The sequence below is a fragment of the Trichechus manatus genome, unplaced genomic scaffold (genome assembly GCF_000243295.1).
Source record: "Trichechus manatus latirostris isolate Lorelei unplaced genomic scaffold, TriManLat1.0 scaffold00040, whole genome shotgun sequence".
NCBI classification, from domain to species: Eukaryota; Metazoa; Chordata; class Mammalia; order Sirenia; family Trichechidae; genus Trichechus; species Trichechus manatus.
The window spans coordinates 12,060,054-12,084,512 of NW_004443976.1; the positions used below are offsets into that span (position 1 = coordinate 12,060,054).

The 24,459-nt window shown below is 49.3% G+C and overlaps 1 protein-coding gene across 1 annotated transcript; it reads right to left on the bottom strand.

Moving 5' to 3' along the window:
- POLR2A (RNA polymerase II subunit A) lies at nucleotides 1-24,459 on the bottom strand. The gene is made up of 29 exons (XM_004376033.2): nucleotides 23,974-24,459; nucleotides 14,021-14,153; nucleotides 13,733-13,869; nucleotides 13,465-13,638; nucleotides 12,988-13,269; nucleotides 12,484-12,645; nucleotides 12,120-12,340; nucleotides 11,761-11,893; nucleotides 11,188-11,312; nucleotides 10,867-11,077; nucleotides 10,125-10,334; nucleotides 9,871-10,039; nucleotides 9,589-9,683; nucleotides 9,248-9,451; nucleotides 8,877-9,099; nucleotides 8,322-8,505; nucleotides 7,744-7,915; nucleotides 7,539-7,644; nucleotides 7,236-7,441; nucleotides 4,419-4,643; nucleotides 4,064-4,310; nucleotides 3,654-3,754; nucleotides 2,868-2,972; nucleotides 2,605-2,787; nucleotides 2,181-2,384; nucleotides 1,815-2,001; nucleotides 1,577-1,690; nucleotides 1,263-1,412; nucleotides 1-1,157 (listed from the first exon to the last, which is right to left on the bottom strand). Exons 1-29 carry the CDS (start codon nucleotides 24,064-24,066, stop codon nucleotides 1-3), a joined length of 5,913 nt encoding a protein of 1,970 aa, XP_004376090.1. The 5' UTR covers nucleotides 24,067-24,459.

The following is a 24,459-nucleotide window of genomic DNA, read 5'->3' on the forward strand; positions in this document are numbered from 1 at the left end:
TCAGTTCTCCTCATCACTGTCATCTGGGCTGATGGCCGGGCTGGTGAGGCTATAGGTGGGGCTGGTGGGTGAGTAGCCAGGGGAAGTAGGCGAGTAGGTAGAGCCTTTGGGGGAGGTGGGAGAGTAGGTGGGGCTGGTGGGCGAGTACTTGGGGGAAGTGGGGGAATAAGTGGGACTGGTAGGTGAATACTTGGGGGAAGTTGGGGTATAAACAGGAGAGGTTGGTGAGTAAGTAGGAGATGTTGGTGAGTATTTTGGGGTGGTTGGTGAGTAGGTGGGGCTGGTAGGGGAGTACTTAGGAGAGGTGGGCGAGTATTTGGGGCTGGTAGGCGAGTACTTGGGTGAGGTTGGGGTGTACTCTGGTGAGCTGGGACTGTAGGAGGGACTGGTTGGGGTATACTTCGGTGAAGTAGGACTGTAGCTGGGAGAACTCGGGCTGTAGCTGGGAGAGCTCGGCGTATAGGTTGGCGATTGTGGTGTGTATCGTGGGCTTGAAGGGGAATAGCTTGGAGAGGTTGGGGAGTAGCTGGGGGAGGTCGGAGAGTAACTTGGCGAGGTAGGGCTGTAGTTAGGGCTGGTGGGCGTGTAGTTGGGACTAGTAGGTGAGTAGCTGGGTGATGTTGGGCTGTAGCTGGGTGAGGTAGGGGTGTAATTGGGACTGGTTGGAGAATAGTTAGGGCTGGTGGGTGAGTAACTTGGGGAAGTTGGCGAGTAGCTTGGAGATGTAGGTGAATAGCTTGGAGATGTCGGTGAGTAGCTGGGGGAGGTGGGAGAATAGCTGGGTGACGTCGGCGAGTAACTGGGAGATGTTGGCGAGTAGCTGGGAGACGTTGGCGAGTAGCTGGGAGAGGTTGGTGAGTAGCTGGGTGACGTCGGCGAGTAGCTCGGGGAAGTCGGAGAATAGCTGGGAGACGTTGGAGAGTAACTTGGAGAGGTTGGAGAGTAGCTGGGAGAGGTTGGCGAGTAGCTGGGAGAAGTCGGTGAGTAGCTGGGTGACGTGGGGCTGTAGTTGGGACTGGTTGGAGAATAGGATGGAGAGGTAGGGGAGTAGGAGGGTGAAGTGGGGGAGTAAGAGGGACTCTGGGGCGTATAGCCCCCTGGCGAGCGGGGCTCATAGGCAGGTGACGTGGGTGAGTAGCTGGGAGACATGGCACCACCTGTGGGAAGGAAGCCAACATGCGAGTTGAGTGATGGGAGACTTGCCCAGAAGGAAAGGTCAAGGAGGAAATGAACTTGGCCGCTGACAGACGGGGAAAACTCACCTGGTGAGGGGATGTATGGGCTTGAGGGGCCTGGGGAGCCCGGGGAGCCCGGCGTAGGAGACCAGGCAGGGGAGTAGCCTGGGCTGAAGCCGCTGGCATCTGAAGCAGCACTGGGAGAGAAGCCAGCTGCCCCTGGGGTCATTCCGCTCCCTGTGGAGACAAGACAGGTTAAAACCAGACCTGGTGCCCAACCCAACTCCTCAGTGCCTTTCCCCAGGTCTCCAGAGTCCTGACAGTGGATATTCAGAACAATCTCAGCTCACCCACCCCCAGAGGTACCGAGAGGGCTCTCTTCCTTGGGCCAGGTTACTCACCAACACTGGGGGACCAAGCACCATAGGCTGGAGTGGCACCCAGGTTCCAAGGCGTCATGGCAGGAGAAATTCCTCCCATGGGACTGGGTGCTGAGCCAAAGAACATGCCGGTGGCTGCAAAGAGGCATGCAATGACTTACGAGGAAAAGCACCCAGGGACTGGAGACACCCCCACCCATCACCTGCCTCACCCCCTCCCAGGCCCAGCCAGGTCCTGCGGCGAGGCCCCCATACTCACGTCCGGCAGCCCCCAGGCCGGGGATGTTGGTGGGGATCTCCATGCCATACTTGCACTTCTCTGCATCGAGCAGGAGGTCAAAGCAGCCAGTGCCGGCGGGCGCCAGCTGGCCCAGCATGATGTTCTCAGACACCCCTTTCATGGGGTCGCTCTCCCCATGAGCAGCCGCTTCCATGAGCACGTCCACCTGAAGGCCGGAGGCAGAGGAAGGCCCCTTTAGACCCTCCACGCTCAGCGCCCAGGCTGCTGGGCAAGAACTGCTGTTCCCACCGCCCGTCTGCACTCTGGCGGGCACCCTCCTTCCCACAGCTGCCCCGCCTTCTCATCTCTCTGTCTCCCCAACTGGCTCAAAGGTTCTGCCATTACCGTTTCCTCGAAGGAACATTTCATGAGAGGTCCGGTGTCTTGGCGGTTGACGCCATGCCGGGTGATGGCCATGAGGTGGCCGCGGCAGGTCATGGTATCACACAGTAGAGCCAAGTGCCGGTAATTGACGTAGGAGCCGTCAAAGGAGATGACGTGATACAGCTCCCGTTCCAGGGCCTTCCGCACGGCCTCAATGCCCAGCACCTGGCACCGGGGGTGGGGGATCAGCACCATAAGCTCACTCTCCTCCCCGCTCCTGCCACTACCAGGTCAGCAGGGAGCGTCAGGAGTCAATGAATCCACACTTCAAAGTAGATTCGGGCATAAAAAAATTCTGAGCAAGGAAACCCTGTGGAAGCACTATCTCGGGGCCCAGGGAGGGGTCCCAGAAACACCAGGAAAGGGCAGCTGTGCGGCAGCTCACCGTGAAGATCTCCACGATGTCGTTGGATGTGGTGCGCACCGGGTCCACATCCTTCTCGCTCAGCACCCGCATCAGGCTCACGCCATCCGTCTCCAGGATCCACTCCTGCAGGGCCTTGAACTCCCCGTCCTCAGTGATGATGATCTTCTTCTTGTTGTCCGTCTGGGGCAGGTGCATGTACACCTGGGGGGAGACAGCTAGCTCAGGCTGGGCAGAGGAGGGAGGGTTGTGGGAGGCGGGAGGCCGGGGTGGGGTGGGCTGACCTTGCTGATCTGCTCGATGCCTTGCAGGGTCATGTCAGTCAGCATGTTGGACTCGATGCAGCGCAGGAAAACATCATCATCCATCTTGTCCACCACCTCTTCCTCCTGCCACAAGAGTGAGGCTGCAACCCTAGGATCCTCTGGCCTCTTCCCAGGTTCTTCCCCCAAACTACAGCCTCCTCTAGGACCAAGTTGGGCCGCCGGGCTCCATCTCTTCAGTCCCACTGAGACTACTTATCAGGCTTTTAAGGTAAGATTTCCAAAAAACCCAGGAAAACGCACCCACCCCCCACCATCCTAAGCCAACTCCCATTTTGCATGGTCCTGTCCAGGACCTGGCCCTGTACACGTGTGCCTGTGTGCGTGTGCACCTGTGTGCAGTAACCAAGCATCCAGCACTTTCCCGTTCTGGTTCTGGCACTTAACCGAGTACATTTCCAGGCTGTTACTGTCTTGACACTACTCTCTTTTATTCCAGCAAGATAGATCAAAATTTTCCTAACTGTTCTGCAGTTGAAGAGTTAGGGCTGCAGGGGCCCCATGGCAGGGAAGCCAGGTGACAGAGCTGTGGAGACACACCCCCACTTCAATGCCACTCATTTTATCTATCTGGCCGCTACTTCGGATTTCAAGGATTTTTTGCTGCTGAAAATTTTTGAAAACCCTTTCTTTCCACCATTCCTCATTCTGAAATTAGATGGAGCAGCACCTGTATTTCTTTTGTCATTAACGCCATTTAATAAGGTTTCTGTGTTGATGTATCATCTCTCCTTGGGTCCCACCTACCTCTTGCATCTTGTTTTCATCACTGTTCATGATGCGGATGCGAAGCACCAGCTTCTCTGCATTGTCATCGTTGAAGATGCAATTCAAGTCGTCACCAAAGCCTAGTGGGGACAGGTGCGAACCGTGAGAAAGCCCACACTGACAGGCCTTGCTTCCCTGGCACTGTTCATTCTCAGCTCTCCCCATACAGGGTTTGCTTTTGGCTCCCCCTCCTTCTTGCAGAATCCCCCTAGAAAGGAGGAGAAACACCAAGAACAGAAGGCCATGCCGAGGGGAACTGGCTGGTGAGCAGAGGTCCTGGAGAAAAGATGTCTTGGAGGAACAGACCGGGGATGTGGAAGACGGCGAAGGTGGGGCAACAAGAGGGCAGCGGACACACCAGAGGTACGTGCCTGCCCTCCCAGCCTCACCAGCATTGATCTTTTCCGCGATCTGCTCCATGGTCAGCTTCCGGTCGGTCATGTGCTTTCGGTCCAGCTCCACCCGCAACAGCCAGGGGGAGATCCGGGCCACATCAAAGTCAGGCATCTCATAGTAGACATTCACCCACTCCTGGTCCTCGGCCACCACTGTGCTCTGGGGGTTGGGGTCATAGTAGATGGCTGTGTTGGCAGTCACCTTTCTCAATGTGGTATGTTCCAGGCGGCACAGAATGTCCTGGGAAGGAAGAGGGATTCATAGCACAAACCCTCCAAAACCCTTTATTCAGGGCAAAGAGTTCCCTTCCTCCTCCTCCTCCTGCCAAGCCCACCCCCCAAGCCCCACCTTGGCTCTCTCAGCATCCCGAGCAGACTGGCCTAGTAGGAAGACAGTAAGGGAGGGCGTCTTTGGCTTCTTGGAAATGTTGATGAGCTCCTTAAGCCGGGGCACACCCAGTGTCACATTCTTGGCAGACACACCAGCATAGTGGAAGGTGTTCAAGGTCATCTGGGTGGCAGGTTCTCCTAGGGACTGTGCAGCCAAAGCTCCCACCATCTCCCCAGGATGGGCCTAAGGAGTAAGGAAAGTGAGCATCAGACAAAGCAAATCACTCACTTTGGTGAATCAGACAGGGATGCAGCCAGGGCCGGACCATGCTCTAATCTTAGGAAACGCGGGGCAGATGAGCTTGGGGTAAGAGCTCAATTTACAGCACACGATTTTGCTGCGTACCCAGATACTTTATCACCTAAAATCCAAACTTCTAGAAGCATACTAAAATGATAGATACTCATTTTACAGTTATCTTCTAAATAGGAAGCCCCCCTAATGTTTATTTTTAATAACATTTTATTGTGTTTTTGGTGAAAGCTTATACAGCAAGTTAGGTTACCATTTGACAATTTCCACACAAACTGATCCAAGACATCAATACATTTTTCACATTGTGTCAACATTCTCTGTGTTCTGGTTTTTCCATTTCCGGTACTCTAGTTTCCCTGCCTCCTTTAATGCATTATTTTTGAGATCTAATCACATACCATAAAATCCACCCTTTTAATCGGGATCAAACGGTATATAGCCTTTTCAGACTGGCTTCTTTTACTTACTAATACGTATTTAAGATCAACTATGTTTTTTTACGGCTTGATAGCTCATTACTTTTTACCACTGAATTAATATTCTCTTGTATGAATATACCACATTTTGTTTATCCATTCATCAGTGGATGGGCATTTAGGTTGTTTCCACTGCTTGGCTATTACGAATAATGCTGCTGTGGAGCATTTGCATTTTTAGATGGACACATTTTCAGTCCTTTGGGTTATATACCTAGAAGTGAAATTGCTGGGTCATATGGTAACTCTGGGTTCCTGGTGGCGCAGTGGTTAAGAGCTCGGCTGCTAACCAAAAGGTCAGCAGTTTGAATCCACCAGCCGCTCCTTGGAAACCCTATGGGGCAGTTCTACTCTGTCCTGAAGGGTCACTATGAGTCCGAATAGACTCGAAGGCAACAGGTATAGTAACTCTAACTCGGTAATGTTTTGAGGAACTACCACACTGTTTTCCCAAGAAGATGCCATCATTCCCGTCAGCTATGCATGAATGTTCCAATTTCCCCACTTTCTCATCAGCACTTATTATTGTCCATCTTTTTTATGTTAGCCATCCTAACGTGTATGAAATGGTATCTCATTGTGGTTTTGATTTGCATTTCACTGACAGCTAATGATGTTGAGCATCTTTTCATGTGCTTATTGGCCATTTGTATATCTTCTTTGGAGAAATGTCTATTCAAGTGTTTTTATTGGGTTATTTTTCTTTTCGTTGACTTGTAAGACTTGTCCTCGATATATTCTGGACACAAATCTCTTATCAGATACATGATTTGCAAATATTTCCCCCATTTTGTGTGTTGCTTTTTTACTTTCTTGAAGGTCTCTTCTGAAGTACAAAAGTTTTTAATTTTGATGAAGTCCAATTTATCTATTTTTGTCTTTGGTTCCTTAAGCTTTTGGTGTCGTATCTACAAAACCATTGCCTAATACAAGGTCAGGAACATTAAGACTATGTTTTCTTCTATGAGCTTTACAGTTTTAGCTCTTACATCTACTTTAACTTTTATGTACGGTGTGAGGTATGGATTCGACTTCATTCTTTTCCACATGGAGATCTAGTCGTCTCAGCCTCATTTGTAAGAACAACTCTTTCCCTATTGAATTGTCTTGGCACCCCTGTCAAAAATCAAGTGACTATAAATGTGAAGGTGTATTTCTGAATTCTCAGTGTTATTCCATTGATCTAGATGTCATTCCTTATGCCAGTATCTCACTGTCTTGATTATTACTATAGTTTTATAACAGGTTTTGAAATCAGGACGTGTGCATCCTCTAACTTTGTTCTTTTTCAAGACTGTTCTGGCTATTCTGGGTCCCTTTCATTTCCACATCTTAAGATTTTAAGATAAGCTTAATTTCTGCAACAAAGGCAGATAGGATTGCGTCGAATCTGTAGATCAATTTGGGGAATACAGCCATCTTAATATTAAGTCTTACGTTCCATGAACATGAGATGTTTTTCTATTTATTTAGGTCTTTAATTTCTTCCAAAGTTTGGTACTTTTCCCCAATCCATTTTTAATTATTTACTTTATAAAACTAGATTTATGTTAAACGGATTCAGAGGCAAGCTGCGAATTATGCTTTTCTCTCCTTCCATTATCCATTAACATTCATAAAGGCAGTGATAACGTATTCCAGTGTCTGTAAATCTCTTCCCTACTTACTCCAATTCCCTACCTCCATCTAAATCAGAATTCTGCACAGAACACACATTTCATGAAAATAAACAATAATCCTATTTCAAATTCTGCCATGACACTTACTACCTGTCTGACCATCATACAATACAGTCACACAATCTCTCCAAGCCTCAGTTTTTGCCTTTGCAACATGGGACTAACCACCACCACCCTAGTAGGGTCATAAGGTTGCTATGATAAAAAGGTATAAACCACTAGACACAGGGCTTGGCACATAGAAGTCTTACAGTGAATAAGGGCTATTATTAGGTGATTGCAGGCAGAGGTGGGCTGTTCTAGGAACCAGAGAAGTCACAGGTAAAAGGAGAAAAACAAGGGGGCAGTGAGAGCACAACACTCACAATGGCTTGGTTGAATTTCGACTCGATCTCCCCAAGCAGCCAGTCAAAGGCCTCCCCACTGAGCCGGAACTCCTCAGCCATGCGGCGGGAGCAGAGTGTGGACCGCAGGTGGATGTTGAAGAGCAGCGTGGCGTTCTCCTGAGCTTGCCGGCTAAGGGGGTCATCTCCGTTCACAATCACCAGCTTCTTGCTCAATTCCTTGACTCCTGGGGGCCAAACACAGGATGAAAAGATTGTCAGGCCAGGGCCCAGCAGTCTCCTGTCCCCCAGCCTGGCCTGGAGCCCACCTAAGCAGGTACTCACCCTCTACCACCTTGATGGGGTGCAGGTCAGAGGGAAGGCGAGGGTTGATGTGGAAGATTTTCTGAGCATTCCAGATCATGCGCAGCAGGTTACAGGGAAGGACAACCTGAGGGAGGAGAATACAGCAGGAAGATCACAAGGCAGGGACCAGGGACAGCCGCCCAGCGGCTGCACTCTCCAGCCCAGCACTCCCGCCCACACGCACCTTGCTGTCGCCAGTTGGGAAGATGACCCTGAGCACCTCGCGATCCTCACGCATCCGCTCAAACTCCCGCTCCAGCTCGTTCTGTATGTGTGCATTGCTCAGCACATCCTTCACCAGATCCTCCTGCAGAGTGCGCCGCAGGGCCCGTTCATTGGTATAATCAAAGCGGAACCTGCAGGTGGCAGGGGTGGGGTCAGGGGGCAGGGTGTTCTGAGGCCTGATCCCGCCAAGCAGCACTGTGAGGCTCCCAAAGTTGCAGACCCACCGGACAAGGCTTTAGGGGCAAGAATCCTGGGCGGGGAAATAGAAGATCAAGGCTCAAGGGCTGCCAATGGGGCCTGGCGTGTGCCCGCCCCCTGGGCTTGCTTTCTGCCATCACCAGGGACAAAGCGGGGATGAGCCCCAAATGTGCACTCCATTCTACCCCACCTCCCATCTCACAGCTGCTTTCAGAGAGTGGAGAAAGTGCTGTGACAGGTAAGGCCATCTCTCTGGTTGGGGGAAGGAGAGGTAAAACCCTACAACTCGGGTCCCAGGTTCCCCAGGGCCAGAACCACCCGCCTGCCCCTCCTCCTCACTTCTTCTCAAAAGCCTTGTTAGAAGGCTTAAGGGTAGCCAGGTTCTGGAACTCCACGCTCTCGCCCGCCAGGCCATCCTCGCCATAGCGCAGCTGCACCACCTGGTTGATGGAGTTCCGCACAGTTGCATCGTACTTCACCATCACCGACTCCATAGACTTGATCAGCCGCCGCTGGATGTATCCTGGGAGGAGGTCATCAGATGAGGGACCCAAGGCCAGAAGACACTGCCCTATCTTGGAAGTCTTGCTGTCCAGTCTGGGGCTTTGGTCCACCTGATCCCCAGAAGAACCAGCTCTCCCCTTGGGGCTGGTAAGCCTCCCCACCCCAGGGACTTTTACTGAAAGCATGAGGCCCAGTGGAGTTCCCCAAGACAGAGCCCCTGCATCATGGAACGCTGTATAGCAATCAGAATGAGGGTGTTCACCTAACTCTTGAGCTTTTTGTCTCTACTCTTTCCACATGTCACGCAGGCCCACCCTATCCCTGGGGTTCTCAGCCTCTGGGACCCCCTTGTACCAGCTCATGGCAGGGCCCCGGGTCTGAAGGCCTCACCAGTCTCAGCAGTCTTGACAGCTGTGTCAATGAGCCCCTCACGACCCCCCATGGCATGGAAGAAGAACTCGGTGGGTGTGAGGCCGGCCAGGTAGGAGTTCTCCACAAAGCCACGGCTCTCAGGCCCGTAGTCATCCTTGATGAAGTGAGGCAGAGTCCGGTGCTTAAACCCAAATGGGATCCGCTTGCCCTCCACGTTCTGCTGCCCGACGACAGCAATGACCTGGGACACAGAAGACCTGTGGTGAGCCTAACTCCCTTTTCCTGAGAACCCTTGATATTCTTCCCCAACTCCCCCACCGAACACACACCTGCCTTCCTCCTCCCAACCTTCACAGTGGCCCCACAGAGGAAAAGATGAGGCTCCTCACCTGGGAGATGTTGATTTTGGAACCTTTGGCCCCAGACACCACCATAGACTTGAAGTTGTTGTATTCAGACAGGGATTTCTGGGCAGAGGACCCAGTCTTGTCTCGGGCATCGTTGAGAATGCGGTTGACCTGATTCTCAAAAGTCTGCCGTAGAGTGTTCCCTGGGGTGGGCTCCAGCTCGTTGTTATGCGCCTTCTCGATGACCTGGGCAGAAAAGGAGGCAGAGCACTCAGTAAGCCCCTGCCCTGTTTGCCTTCTCTCTGCCCCTTACACGCCCCTTGCTCTTAAGTTCAAGTCCCTCAGTGCCTCTCATTCAGTCTTTGCCCAGGCTTCCCTCTCACCTCTATTACATCTTGTTTGGCCTTCTTAATAGTGTTCTGAATGTCCTGGTAAGTCTTCGAATCAGCAATGGAGTCCCCAATGCCAATGGTATGACCTAGAAATAACGAGAAGCATCAGCAATACCCCTTTGGACTTCCAAGAAACGGGATGGAATCATAGCCCAAAGAGTAGATGGAGGAACACCGAATCCAAGAAGGAAAGACAAGGGGATGGAGAAAGAGCAGTAAGAAGTGGGGGAAGACATGCTGCATGGAGAGGGCTGAGAGAACCCCTACACTTACCCTCGATGAGGAGCCAGTTGTTAATGACAGTCTGAATGTTGGAGTAGAAGAGGCGAGTGGTATCATGGCCCATCTCGAGGTAGGAGATGTGGACCAGGGAGCCGGCTGACGTGCCCAGAGACTTCTTACACAGGATGCCCATGATCAGCTCCCCATTCTCCACTACCACCTGGGGACAAAGCACACACTCAAGGCCCCTGTTCTGGTTCCCGGGTCGAAATCCTGTCCCCACATGTCCAGAAGTCTGCCCCTACCTTGGTGTCCCCAGGAGAGATGTGCTTGTAAGGGCCACTGTCCTCATCGTCGGGATGGGTGCTGTGGGTACGGATACAATTAATGTGGCCTGGGATGATGAGGGAGAAGATCTGCTTGCCTGTCCACAGGGGCCGTGGCTTGAGGATGGCTGGCTGTGGGACCTTCCCATCCCACGTGGACAGGAACATGAGGAGATTCATCACTTCACCCTGACAGAGGAAGAGGGAGAAAGGCGGGAGTCAGGACAGCTGGTTTTACCTCTCAGAATGTCAGAGGAGGCCACCCTGCCCAAGCGAGATAGCCAGATTCTGAAGGCAAACGGACACCAAGAAAAGTGTTTTCCGAAATTTTAATAAAAATTCTTTTAAACAGTGAGTTTTTCTTTTTTAAAAAAATAACCATAAATTACTTCTATAATTATGAAACTAGTGAATAAGTGAAGGTAAGAATAAATGGCTAAATTTTAACAAGGTTATTTATTTTTCCCTTTACCTTTACTTTACAAACAACACCTGAAATTTTAGAATTACATGACATTTTAAAGAACTAAATAAAGTGCTAGAGCTATGCACTTTTTTGGCTCCTGATTGTTCCTAAGCTGCTTTCCTCCTACCTCACCGGAAAAGGCAGCCTCAGGGCAGACAGTGCAAAATGCCACGGCTCTCTCTCCCCATCTCCCGCCTTGCCATCCAGGGACCCCGCTGCCTGCCCCAGCCAGGTCTCAGCTTCAGGGCCACACACCCGCTCCAGGAAGACGTCTCTCTTGGTGAATTTGCGCACTGCTGTGAGTGTGTCCTGCACGATGCCCATAACCGGGCGATTGCTCTGGGGGGTGACAATCATGCGTGGCACCATTGCAAGCTCCTGGATCTCTGCCCGCGTCTCGAGGGACTGTGGCAGGTGCAAGTTCATCTCGTCCCCATCAAAGTCTGCATTGTATGGGGTTGTCACACTGCAGTGAGAGAGAGAAAGCCAAGTCGGGGAGATGTCTGAAGTGAACTTGGGGGGCTGCCCCACCCCAGCCCATGGCTCCCAGCTGCTTCCCTCAGTCGTGGGACTGACCTAAGATTCAAGCGAAAAGTAGACCAGGGGAGGATTCGGACCCTGTGCCCCATCATGGACATTTTGTGCAAAGTTGGCTGTCGATTGAAGATAACTATGTCCCCATCACACATGTGCCGTTCCACCTAGGGAGGTGAGGGCCAGGAAAGGTCTCAGTGAAGGAGGTACGTATGGTACGAGTGAAATGACAACAGATCTCAAATGTTTTGCGCACTGAAATGTACGCTGCTTATCTCACTTGAAACACTTCACAAATGCTTCCTTTGGGCCGGGCTCTGGCCCAGACGCCAGTTCATCAGAGATGAGTAAGATGCTGTATCCATCAATCTCAAGGAACTCAGTCTGAACACAAAGCCTTCTGCTCTTTCCCGCTTTCCTGACATATGTTAATCCCTCATGCATCTCTGGGGTTTATGTGACACCCACCCTGAATGTCAGTGGCAGGCAGCTGCAAGCATGCCCAGGACAGCAGCAGCCTTTAAAACAGTCAGCAAGCCAGGCTCCTCATAAACAGGACAGCCTCAGACACCCAACCCCAGCCTGCACCCATTCAGAGAGCTTACTGCTACGTGCCTTATAGCCAGTCTGCAGGTGAAGGTCACTGGGCTTGGGGTGGAAACGCAGGTCAATGCGATCGCCATTGTCTCGGATGATGTACTTGGCTCCTGGGTACTGGCTGTTCCCCCTGCGTACTAGTTCCTGAAGTCTACGAAGGGAAGAGGTGCAATTAACAAAATGCTTCCCCAAAAATCCTTGCTGCCACCCTCACCCCAAAGCCCCAAGTGGAAGTCCAACCTTCTAAACTTCAGCCCTACCCACTTGTCACCAGAGCCCATCCCCAAGGCGGGGAGAGCAGAACCTATCTCAAAGCCTCACCACTGTGGTCATGTCTCCCTGGCCACTCCAAGGCAGGGCTTCTGAACTAGGCACACCTGTCAATGTTGAAGGGGGTGACAATCTCCGCAAAGGTCATGTTGGCGGCAATGGAGCGGGGCACGCCAACCTGGTCAATGGAGAGGTTGGGGTCGGGGGTGATGACCGTGCGGGCTGAGAAGTCGACACGCTTGCCCATCAGGTTCCCTCGCACTCGGCCTTCCTTGCCCTTTAACCGTTGCTTCAGGGACTTGAGGGGACGCCCAGATTTCTGCATGGCCTGTGAGGAAACGGGGGTGGGGAGCCCCCAGCAGTCAGCACTGGCCTCTCTGCCAGTGCTGAGGCCTCATGCTGGCACTCATCCTGCCTCTGACCCCCTTTCCTCTCAGGCACAAGGGGTGGCTGGGAAGTGTGTGGACTCACACGGGGCAGGCCAGGCAGCTCATTGTCCACCATGGTGGCCACATGGAACTGTAAGAGCTTCACATCCTCTGCGATGACATGGGCTGCCGCGCCATTCTGCTCATTTCGCCGGAGCTGGTTGTTGATCTTCACAATGTCGGCCAGTTTGTGAGTCAGGTCATCCTGAGGTAGGAAGTCGACATCATTACAACCGCAGTCACCACCTACTGAGCACTCACTCACACATACGTGCAAGGCCCGGCCCTCACCTCCCATCCTCATAGCACCTGGAACTTGCATTTTACAGATAAGGGAGCACCATGTGACCTTTAACCACACTAAGGACCTCATGACAGGTCACACAGCTGGTGAGTGACAGGGTATTTCCAAACACAGATCTGTCAGTCAGTCACTCACGTGCCCTCCACTCCACCACAGGCCCCTGCAAACCCCTGCCCCGTGCCCAGATGCTTCCTGCCCAAACACCTGCCACCCAGCTGAGAGGCCAAGGCCCGATACGCTGACCTGGTTGCGGGCCGAGCCCTGCATCACAACAGCAGGCCGCACAGAGAGGGGGGGCACTGGCAGCACCGTGACGATCATCCACTCAGGCCGTGCATAGCGGGGCTCCATGCCCAAAACAAAACACTCCTCGTCGGAGATGCGCTTGAAGATCTCGTGAACTCGCTCGGGGCTCAGCAGGATCTTCTTCTCCTGAGAGTCCTCATTGACGTGCTTCCACTCTGCGTAGAGCTCCAGGCCCGAGCGCCGGATCCGGGGCTGGTACCGTCCACAGCCACCATGGCCCTTCCCAGGAGAGAGAGGAGCCCTCAGAGCCCAGGCACTGGTATCTACCCATCCCTGCACCAGGCCAGCCCCTCCCACTCCTCTATCCCCTTCTGGCTCCTGTTTCTTCTGCCACCTCCTGCCATTCTTCCTTTCAGGCCCCTGTGACCACCTCCTGATGCCTCCCCCGCATCAGTCTCTGCCAGCCCCAATCACCTTTTCTTTGGTCAAATCCTCATCGCCCTCAGGCTGCTCCACGCCAAACTTGTTATCCATCTCCTCCCCACCCTCACAGATGTTCTTGCCCTTGCAAAGGTCATAGACGTGTGTGAGACGCTTCTTGGGCTGCCCCTTGGACTTAGCCAGGATGTCCTTGATCTTTGGGTTGTTCTGGAGACAGAGCAGAGCAAGGTCAGTTGGGCCTGCCCCCTTCCCCCTGGCCAAGTAGCCCCTCTCCCCAGGCCAGGGCCCCTCAGCCACTCACAGAGTCCACAAGCAGTTTGGAACAGAAGAAGCAGACGCAGCGCAGGACCTTCATGGTCTTTACCAGGAAGCCCACGTGGAAGACAGGCTTGGCCAGCTCAATGTGGCCAAAGTGGCCAGGACACTCTGTCATGTTTCCTGTGGGAGAACAGAATCGAAATCTTCCCTTCTAGCTCCCACTTACCTCAGAGACCACGTCTCCAAGGTGTCCATCTCAGCCCTGGCTCTCTTCAAGGACCCAAGCCACTCTCCCTCCCCTCAGGATTCCACTCCAGCCCCCAGCACTTACCTGCACATGTTTGGCAGCGGCCAGTACGCTCGATCACCCCCTGCCTTGGATCCATCAGCCCCCCAAGCTTGGGGCGGCCTCCCTCAGTTGTCTCTGGGTATTTGATACCACCCTCTGTCACAGACATTCGTTTCTGTGGGGAAAAAAAAAAAAGCCAACAGCAACTAAATAGAAATCCTAGTTTCCTGTACTAACGCCTCAGAGAATCCCAAACTACTCTGAGAAGAACTAACCAAGTTTAGCCTAGGTTGGGGGGAATGGGGGACAACTGTCATTTGGAAAAATGTCAAAGCTGAGCATCACACGGCAAAAGTCTGTTCTGGTTCCTGTCTGAGCAGGAGCAGGGTACTCGAAATAGAGTTCAGTCGACCCTGGGCTCCATACAAATACCCATCTCTAGGACTTCAACCCCAAGACATCCCTCTCGGTTGAATTCTAGGTAATTCACGTGCGTAGCATTTACCACAAAAAAAGAAATAAAAGTTATTTCAGAGGAAAAAAAGAAAAATCAATGCTTTGTTTCTTCCCCAAAGCTGAAATCAAGATCACAACTCTGAGTCAGGGAATTGCTGTAACTGCCCGCCTGGTATGACAGCCAAGATGTCCTGCCTCCAGACCCATGATTCCAACTCTAACTTCAGCTCCTGATGAGGAATCAAAACCAAAACCAAACTCACTTCCATCAAGTAGATTCTGACTCATAAGGACCTCACAGGGCTTCTAAGGCTGTAAATCTCTGTGGAAGCAGACTGCCACATCCTTCTCCTACAGAGTGGCTGGTGGTTTCGAACTGCTGACCTTTCAGTTGGCAGTCAATCACTTTAACCACTCTGCCATCAGGACTCCTCGATGAGGAATCAGGCACTTGTAAATTCAGTCTTGCCTCTTCACCTCATCCTTGCCACCTTCTCAAGGGTCTGACCTGACTGAACCCTTCCATATTTAGATGAGATATTCGAAGACAGGTGAGCTGGGTGCTAGGAGGACAGGTGAATGAAAATTATCTGGAGCAGAAGTGGACCAAGGCACCTCAAGGAAGAGCCGGTGGCTGGAATCCTGAGGATGGTGGAGCCAGGACACATAGGATCAACTCAGTGAAGGAAAGAGGGAGATAGAACTCAGAAGAGACTTCTGCCCTGGGCTACAGGTTGGCTGAGGTAACCTTTAGTAGCCTTTCACACTGAAAACCAAGGATTTTTAAGTTAGTGAGGCTTTGCTCCACTGAACTCCCAGTAGGAAGAACTTAGGAACTTAACAAAAGCTTTAAATTGAGTATTAACTTCAAGTCAGGCACCAAATAGACTTATGTATTTTATACCTCTAATCTTAACCACTAACTTCACAGGAATGAATTACTATTTTTTATATATAAGAAAACTGAACCTGCACGATGTGACTTGCCAAAGCCTCGATCTGAAGGAGCCACTGCTGGAAAAAACAGATGGAGTTCAAAACAGTAAAATGCAGTGATGACTGGTGATTATGCACAGCTCTCTTCCTAATATGACATTTTCTCCCACTACCACCATATCCCTGAAGTCACTCCGGATAGGCGGAGGAGCTCCACTCGGCCAAATCCATAGCCCATCTCAGTCCTTACCTTGCTGGCCCTCTGCTGCATGTGACACACTGGAGCTGAGACCCTTCTTCATCATCTCTGTGGAGGTTCTCCCTCTGCTTCCACACCACACTCTCCTCCTCCTACTGACTGCTGCTTCTTCAGTCTCCCTGTCAGGCCCCTCTGCCTTGGTCTATTGCTGCTCCCACGGGTTTCAGGTGGTCCACTTCTCATCATACCTGATATGCTGTCCTATGATTTTCACTACATACTGATGACTCCCAAATATCTACCTCCAGTCCTCACCTTTCTTCTGCACTTCAGATTCACATATTTAACTATCTACTGAGCCCCCTGCAGACAGCCAACGAATAACTCAAATTCAACATGTCTAAAAGTAAATTTGAGAGACTACCAGAAAGATGTTTACCAGTGTTTTATTTACTATGCAAAGGCACTGGAATGTGTGGATCATAACAAATTATGGATAACACTGCGAAGAATGGGAATTCCAGAACACTTAAGCGTGCTCGTGAGGAACCTGTACACAGATCAAGAATCAGTTGTTCAAACAGAACAAGGGCATAATGCATGGTTTAAAGTCAGGAAAGGGGTGCGTCAGGTTTGTATCCTTTCACCATACCTATCCAATCTGTATGCTGAGCAAATAATCCGAGAAACTGGACTATATCGAGAATGGGGCATCAGGATTGGAGGAAGACTCATTAACAACCTGCAACATGTAGATGACACAACCTTACTTGCTGAAAGTGAGGAGGACTTGAAACACTTACTGATGAAGATCAAAGACAACAGCCTTCAGTATGGATTACACCTCAACATAAAGAAAACAAAAATCCTCACAACTGGATCAATAAGCAACATTATGATAAACGGAGAAAAGACTGAAGTTATCAAGGATTTCATTTTACTTGGATCCACAATCAACACCCATGGAAGCAGAAGTCAAGAAATCAAAAGACACATCACATCAGGCAAATCTGCTGCAAAAGACCTCTTTAAAGTGTTGAAGAGCAAAGACGTCACCTTGAAGACTAAGGTGCGCCTGACCCAAGCCATGGTGTTTTCAATTGCCTCATATGCATGTGGAAAGAAAGCTGGACAATGAATAAGGAAGACTGAAGAAGAACTGACATCTTTGAGTTGTGGTGTTGGAGAAAAATATTGACTGCACCGTGGACTGCTAAAACAAGGAACAAATCTGTCTTGGAAAAAGTACAGCTAGAATGATCCTTAGAAGCAATGATGGCGAGACTACATCTCACATACTTTGGACACGTTATCAAGAGGGATCAGTCCTTGAAAAAGGGCATCATGCTTGGTAAAGCAGAGGGTGAGCAAAACAGAGGAAGACTCTCAATAAGATGATTGATACAGTGGCTGCAACAATGGGCTCAAGCATAACGATGACTGTGAGGATGGTGCAGGTCCAGGCAGTATTTCGTTCTGTTGTACACAAGGTTGCTATGAGTTGGAATCGACTCAACGGCACCTAACAACAACACAAAAGTAAATTCTCTTTTCCACAAAAACCTCTTTTTCCTTTAGTCCCCATCTCAGGAGATGGCATCAAGTTAGACACCTATACTCAGGCACAAAACAGTAGAAACAGTATGGGCTTTGGAGTCAGAAACCCCTCTTTTGGAGAAGTTACGGCTCTATCATTGATGAATTACATAACCATTAGAGACTGCATTACTGGCTTAAGCCCAAGACATAATAGGTGTTCAATAAATGACAACTATTATTATCGAATCATTCACCAAATTCAGGTCATTTTTACTTGCTAAACATTTCTGGAGTCTTGCCCCTCCTCTTCATCCCTATAACCACTGTCCTAGTTCAGGCAGTGAACTAGTGTCTCGCAGGTCACCAGCCTCTCCCTCTCTAATCCATCCACACCACAATCAGGGTGCTGCTTCTAAAAGGGAAATCTATCCTCAGAATGATGTCTAAACTCAGCAGAACAGCTGGCAAAAGTGCCTTGATGCTTCCACTTTCATTTCCCGATGCTCCACACCTTCCTGCTTACTCTTCAGCAACGGAATCCCCCACAGTCCCCCGGAACCCAGCACAACATGCAGGGCACTCCTCCATGCCATGCTATGTCTCTGCTTGGAATGCCTTTCCCACTGGAGAAACCTCTATTTTCAAGACTCAGCTCAGGCATTCTTCCTCCAGGAAGCCTTCTCACGGCCTCCCCATTTAGACCGGGGCTCCCTCTGTGCTTCCACAGCCGCTCTCTATAAAGGGTCTATGTCCCTCACAGATTATAAGCTCCTCCCGGGCAGGCAACACCCCTCCATCCTGGCTCCCCAGTACCTGCCTGACACACAGCACGCTACCAGCAAATGCCTATTAACTTGAACTAACCTGCTTAAGGCTCTCCACTGCAGGGAAGTGCCCTCAAAGAACTTGGAACAAAGAGAGCTGGTTGCCCCTGACAGTCAGACCAGTCAGTAATCCCCTTATAACAGATCTTATTGGCCACTGATGAGTGGAAACCAAAATGGGCTACAGATGGAAGGCTGAAGAGGTTCTGAATATCCACAATGCTAATCAAGACAACCTGATGCAATCTCAAGGAGCCAGGCCTGGCGTGCGACTAAATTAACAAAGCTGGAACCTCATCAGCTGTGTTCTGTGACGAGAAACGCGAAGAATGGATTTGCTCACCTTGAATGAAACACAAAACTGCGGAAGCAGGCCTGAATCTGGCCGCCAGAACTGTCACTGCAGAGAGGCCTGAGGGAAATCACGCTCAAAACTCTATCTCCCTCTGCTCAGCGTCCACGCTCACCAAGCTAACCACCCTTCTGACTAATTCTACTTCCAGGCATTCTGAGACTGGGCAGAGGGGTGTCCTAGGCAGCAGACATGAATGTTCCGGTTTATGGAAAAGACTATCCTTTCATCATAAATTCTAGCTACTTAAGCCCCCAACCCTTCAACCAAACATGGGTTCCTCACTGCCTAGAGGATAAAGGTTAAACTCCTGAGGGGGTGCAGGTCACAGGCTGGGTTCTCACTGAGGAACTGCCCCGCTGTAGCTGTGTAACCTAAGGTCACAAAACATAAGACCTGTCTGCGGTAGATCCTCAATAAATATTCATTCTCTCTTCTCTGCCTTTAGCAAAGTACTCAAGGTCCTTACAATCCGACAGCAACCGACTTTTACAGCTTCATGTGGTTCCACATTCTTCCACCCTGCACCCCAACATTATGCTCCAACTACAAAAGACTTATGAAAATTTATTTTGCTTCACATACTTTCTTTCGGGTAAACTTTTATTCATTTTTTAAGACCTGGCTCAGATGTTACCTTCTTATAAAGTTGTCTCTTACTCTTCCTAACTCTATTCATCCCCCAGCAAGGTTCTCAGCCCAACTTTAATTACTTGTTTACACATTTGTCTCTCCCATAGGACTGCAATCCTTGAGGGCAGGGATCATGTTTTATTTATTTTTATATCCTCATTGCCTGACACACTATCCAGCACATGGTACAAAAAAAACAGTTGCCATGGAGTCCATTCTAACTCATAACAACCCCATGTGTGTCACAGTAGAACCGTGCTCCCCGGAGTTTCAACGGCTGATTTTTCGGAAGTAGATCACCACTCTTTCTTCCAAGGTGTATTTGAGTGGACTTGAACCTCCATTTGGTTAGTAACCAAGTGCTTAACTGTTTGTGCCATGCAGGGTCTCAGTAAATACTTGTTGTATATATAGGAAATCCCTCACTAAACTAAACATTTAATTTAAAGACAAGGATAATCTTCTGATTCACCAGTGTAGCATACACTCTATATTACTGCTTTAAATCCTTCTTGGAACAAGTTAGGCTATAAATATATACATTCCATGGCAGACAGTCAATAAACAGTGTTTTTAATGAACCAGGATCAACTCCTTTTAAAGTAATCTTTGTACAAGCCAGCAACATCCACATCTATCTTATAACAGCAAACACAGCTACTCTATCTTGCAGCTAATTCTAAGAGCCCTCTGTACCGACAGGGTACCACTCCTCAAGACCTTTGGAGAGCACTCCAACCTTAAACACCACTTGTTCACAAAAGGCCCCTAACCCACCTATCCACTTACCCAAGGTGGAACACAGATGACTCCTAAAACTTTTGTGAACAGCCTTCCTTACTTTTTAAACAATGAAAACACGTTATCATTTTTACATAAATAGGGTCTCATTCTGCATACTTTGCAGCGACATTTTCATTTAATCCAGAGACTGTCAAACTTTGACCAGCTCACAGCGCCCTTCACCCATTGCCGCTAAGTCTATTCTGATTCATAATGACCCCATAGGATGGAGTAGAACTGCCCCATAGGGTTTCCAAGGCTGTAATCTTTATGGAAGCAGACTGCCACATCGTCCTCCCGCAGAGATGCTTGTGGATTTGAACCTCTGACCTTTTGGTCAGCAGCCAAGCACTTTACTGTGCCACCAGGGCTATCTACAGTGCCCTTAGTATTTCGGTAACTTTCACAGCACCCCCTAGGCCAAAAGAAATTCCTAAGAGATCCACTTAAGTAACCAGATCCACAACAACTTAATATGTAATTATGCCCAGCAGCTTAGCAGCGTTTAAAAAAATAATACACATAAATTGAAAGAAAAAAATATTTTTATTTCTTCCTCAAATTACTAATTTGTTCAGTGCCCAGCAAGTGCCTAGCTAGGCACTTGCTGGGCACTGCACGACTTCTCAAATCTTGGAATCAGACTGGCTAGCACCACCCTTATTTCTTGTTTCACTGTTGATTTTTGCCAGGTACTTAGCAACTGCTGAAATCCCAGCTTCACAAAAACATGACATCATCAAAAACGCTTCAGCGCCATCTAATGCTGAAACTTAACGGCCTCCACGTATTAGTTCCCAGCGCATCCAACAAACGTAGCTGTTTTTCTTCAACATTTTAAAAACAATCCCACTGCACCCCTGTGAGTCAGCTTCGCTGCCTGGGGGCGCCTCAGCAGTCTGGGAACAGTGCATTTAACCTATTGGAAGATCTTGCTCTATAGTAAGAACAGACCCTGAATTATTCAAAGCGTTCCTATTAATAAATATTTGTTATATAATTGTCATTTTCAAACACTAATTCAATAAAAATCCTTCCATATACATTTGTGTACTGGTCCAATTATCTCATTCACTCATTTCGACTGATTTTTATTATGTGCCAGGCATCACACAAGGTGCCAAGGGAAAAGGAGTAACACAAAGTCCCTCATAAAATTTACACTCTAGTGAGAGAGGAAGAAACAGATAAAACTTATCATTTCAGGTAATGGTAGGTTATGAAGGAAAATAAAACAGAAAATAGGGGGACTCATGGCAACCCCATGTGTGTCAGAGCAGAACTGTGCCCCACAGGATTTTCAATGGCTGATTTTTCACAAGTAGATCACCAGGCCTTTCTTCTGAGGCACTTCTGGGTGGACTAAAACCACTGACCTTTCCGTTAGCAGCCAAGCACTTAACCATTTGCACCCAAGGACTCACAGGAGGATGCTATTTTAAACAAGGTGGTCAGGGAAGAGCTCCTAATGAGATGACATTTGAATAGAGGACATACTGACATAAAGAAACAGATATCTGGTGGTCTGGGCAATGCTGTTTCAAGAGGTAGGAAGGTGAGTAATAAAGTCCTCGAGGCAGGAATGAGCCTGTAGTATTGGAGGAACAACAAGCAGGTCAGTATGGTTAAAGAATAGCAAAGAGGAGAATGGTGATGAGATGAGGCAAGCAAGGGCCTAGATCATACGGGACCTTGTAGGTCCCAGTAAGAAGTTCGCATTTTATTCTAAATGTAAGGGTTTGGGGAGCTTTGGAGATGATTCCTGCATGGAAGGGACATCTTGGACAGATTCCTCTAGTTCTAGCTGTTCTGCAAACTGTAGGAAGACCAACTGGGGGCTAAGACTACTACAGTAGCCCAGGGGAAGAATGATGGTGGGATGGAATACGATGGAATTTGGTGGTCGAAACGAAGATGGTCATAAATGGCTGGATTCCAGACATATTTTGAAAGGCAGAGCTGACAGACTTGCAGATGGACTGAGTGAAGGTTGTGAGAAACAGAAAAATTAAAGGTAGCTTTTAGATTTTTGGGCCTAAGCAATTGGATGAATGGTGGAGCCTTTTACTGATAAGGCAAGTGTGGAGAAGGTACATGTCTAAGGTGAGAAATGAAAAATTTTTAATAAATTCTTAAACATGGAAATGCTGGGTCAAAGTAAAAACTGAAAAAAGTGCCGGACTGTCCTCCAGAAAGGTTACACACATTTATTCTACTTCCAACAGTGTATAAGCATGTCTATTTCTTAATATTTTTGCCAACAGAGAAAAATTAGATAAAAAAAAATAGTAATTTTAATTTGCATTTCTTTGATTTGGCAAGCTGATTATTTTTATCGGCCATTTTTACTACTTCTGTGAACTGCCTATTGATATATTTTTTTCTATTTTTCTAGTAGATATGTGCTTTTCTTACTGATTTGTAAGTCCTCCTTGTATATTAAGAAATCTAACTCTGTACGTCACTTGCAAATGTTGCTTCCCAATCAGTTTTAGCTTTGCCCATGGCATCTCTGATAAACAAGTGACTTATTTTTAAGTAGTGAAATCTGCCTTGCTCTTTGTATGTAAAATGCTTAGCTCTGTGTCTAGCATACAGTGAAACAAACAAAAAAACCCAAACCTGTTGCCATCGAGTCGATTCCGACTCATAGTGACTCTACAGGACAGAACAGAACTGCCCCATAGGATTTCCAAGGAGCAGCTGGGGGATGCAAACTGCCAACCTTTCAGTTAGCAGCTAAACTCCTAACCACTGTGCCACCAGGGCTCCAGCACATATAGACACTCAATAAAATTTACCCATAATTATTAATTCATTACTTAGGGTTTCCACCTCTGGTATCAGGCCCCCAGAAGCCTTCTATATTTTTAGATCTAAACCTTAACTCCATCTGGAATTTATTCTGTGGCATGGTGTGAGATCAGGACATTCTAACTCCTGACACAACTCTCACACAGCTGAGCTCTCTTGCCCAGCAAAATTGCCTCCATCCACATCATAGCCCTTTAACTCCATTCTCCCTAGCCAACTGGCTCCCTCCTGTTAGCACCACAAAAAGAGTCACCAACAGCTCTTCTTTGGGACTACCTTCTACCCTCCTCACTGATCTCTCCCTGCTTCCAGTCTTACCCACCCCTCATCAGATCTTCCCGGAGCAACCACAGTACTTGGCTGGTTGTTTTTTTTTTAATGTACATTTGATCACGCCACCCTCCTGCTTATAATTCTCCAATGGCTTCCTACTGAAAACAGAATAAAATAGATTCCTTACCATGAATTACAAAATCCCACCTGGTCTGTCTCCCCCCGCCCCCCCTTCTCCAGCCTACTTCTGTAACACTCTCCCTCTCACCCAATAAGCCCCAGAAATAACTGGCCTTCTTTCCGACCAGAGACAGGCCAAGTTCATTCTTCTCTCAGGCCCTCTGCATCTGCTGTTTCCTCTGCCTGGGAACATCACCTCCTCAGACAGCCCTTTTCTGACACCACCCCATCTGAAGTCGCCCCATCTCAGTGACTCTCTATCCCATTACTCCGGTTTCACTTCATTCAAGTCCATTAACTAAATTATCTTGCTCATTCACTGGCTCATATGCTTACTGTCTGTTTCCCCCACCCCTTCCCACAGAAAGTGGCCTCTAGAAGGTAGGGTCCTTGTCAGCCCTGTATCCCCAGGGTTTTATCCATCATAAAACCAAAACCAAACCCGTTGCCGTCGAGGCGATTCCGACTCATAGCGACCCCACAGGACAGAGTAAAGCTGCCCCATAGGGTTTCCAAGGAGCGGCTGGTAGAATCGAACTGCCAACCTTTTGGTTAGCAGCCGAGTTCTTAACCACTGCGTCAAAAGGACTCCTTCTATCACATAGAGGCGCTCAATTAATATTTATAGAAAAGAGAAGGAAAAAAATCTGGTGTGCTCAATTAATATTTTTACAGGGCAAAAAAAACATCTGGAGCTCGGCTTCCTCTCCAAATCTGCAAAATCTCCCTAAGACTCGTCTGTGCAATCAGTCCCCCTTCTCTCCCTCCAGCCCTTCCTACAAGCTTCGAAGAACCTCTGGGGCCAGACCCCCGTCTCGGACACTGCACTAACCTTGCTCAAATTCTTCCAAAATTTAACTCTGGGAGGACACAAGGCAAGATTCAGCACTGCCTTTGGCGCTGCTACCACCACCCGGCAGCGAGAAGCACCAAGCTTCCGCAGCCACCGTTTAGCCCCGCCCGCAGGAGCGGGAGGGAAGAGGAGTCGGAGGGCAGAGCCGCTTACCAGTTCATCCGGACTGAGGACTCCAAACTGCACTCTCTTGATGGTGCGCAGCGGGCATGCGCTGTCCCCCGAGGGGGGGCCACCCCCGTGCATCGCGGAGGCAGGCGCGCTGCGCAGGCGCAAACCTCCCTACAAAAAGCCTGCACCGCCTCCGCCTAGGTGCTCAGACCCTGTCGGGGCGGCCACCGGGAAGGACCTCCCCGAGTTGGGAGGAAAAAGCCGGAGGAGGGAGAGGTGGGGGAGGGAAGGAGGCGGGGAAATGAAAAGGAGCGAAAGGAGCTCTTCTCCCCCTTTCCGGAGATTTTTCGTCTCCCAAAAAAGGAAAAAAAAAAAAAGAGGAGGGGAAGGAAAAGGTTCTGGGGAAGGAAGAAGAAAAAGGGTAACGAATAAATAAGTAACCGGGCTCCTGAACGGCAGAGGTTACGGCAGTTTGTCTCTCCCCCTTCGGGAGCCACCTTCTTCTCCAACCGTCCCGATCGCGCTCTC

What these genes read in the sequence shown, in the direction of transcription:
- POLR2A (XM_004376033.2), bottom strand. Translation starts at nt 24,066, where the DNA reads ATGCACGGGGGTGGCCCCCCCTCGGGGGACAGCGCATGCCCGCTGCGC. An exon ending in TCCCAACTGGCGACAGCAAG is followed by an intron (nt 7,645 to 7,743) that starts GTGCGTGTGGGC and finishes CTCCTCCCTCAG; the next exon opens with GTTGTCCTTCCCTGTAACCT. An exon ending in CGGCCTGGGGGCTGCCGGAC is followed by an intron (nt 1,691 to 1,814) that starts GTGAGTATGGGG and finishes GCCTCTTTGCAG; the next exon opens with CCACCGGCATGTTCTTTGGC.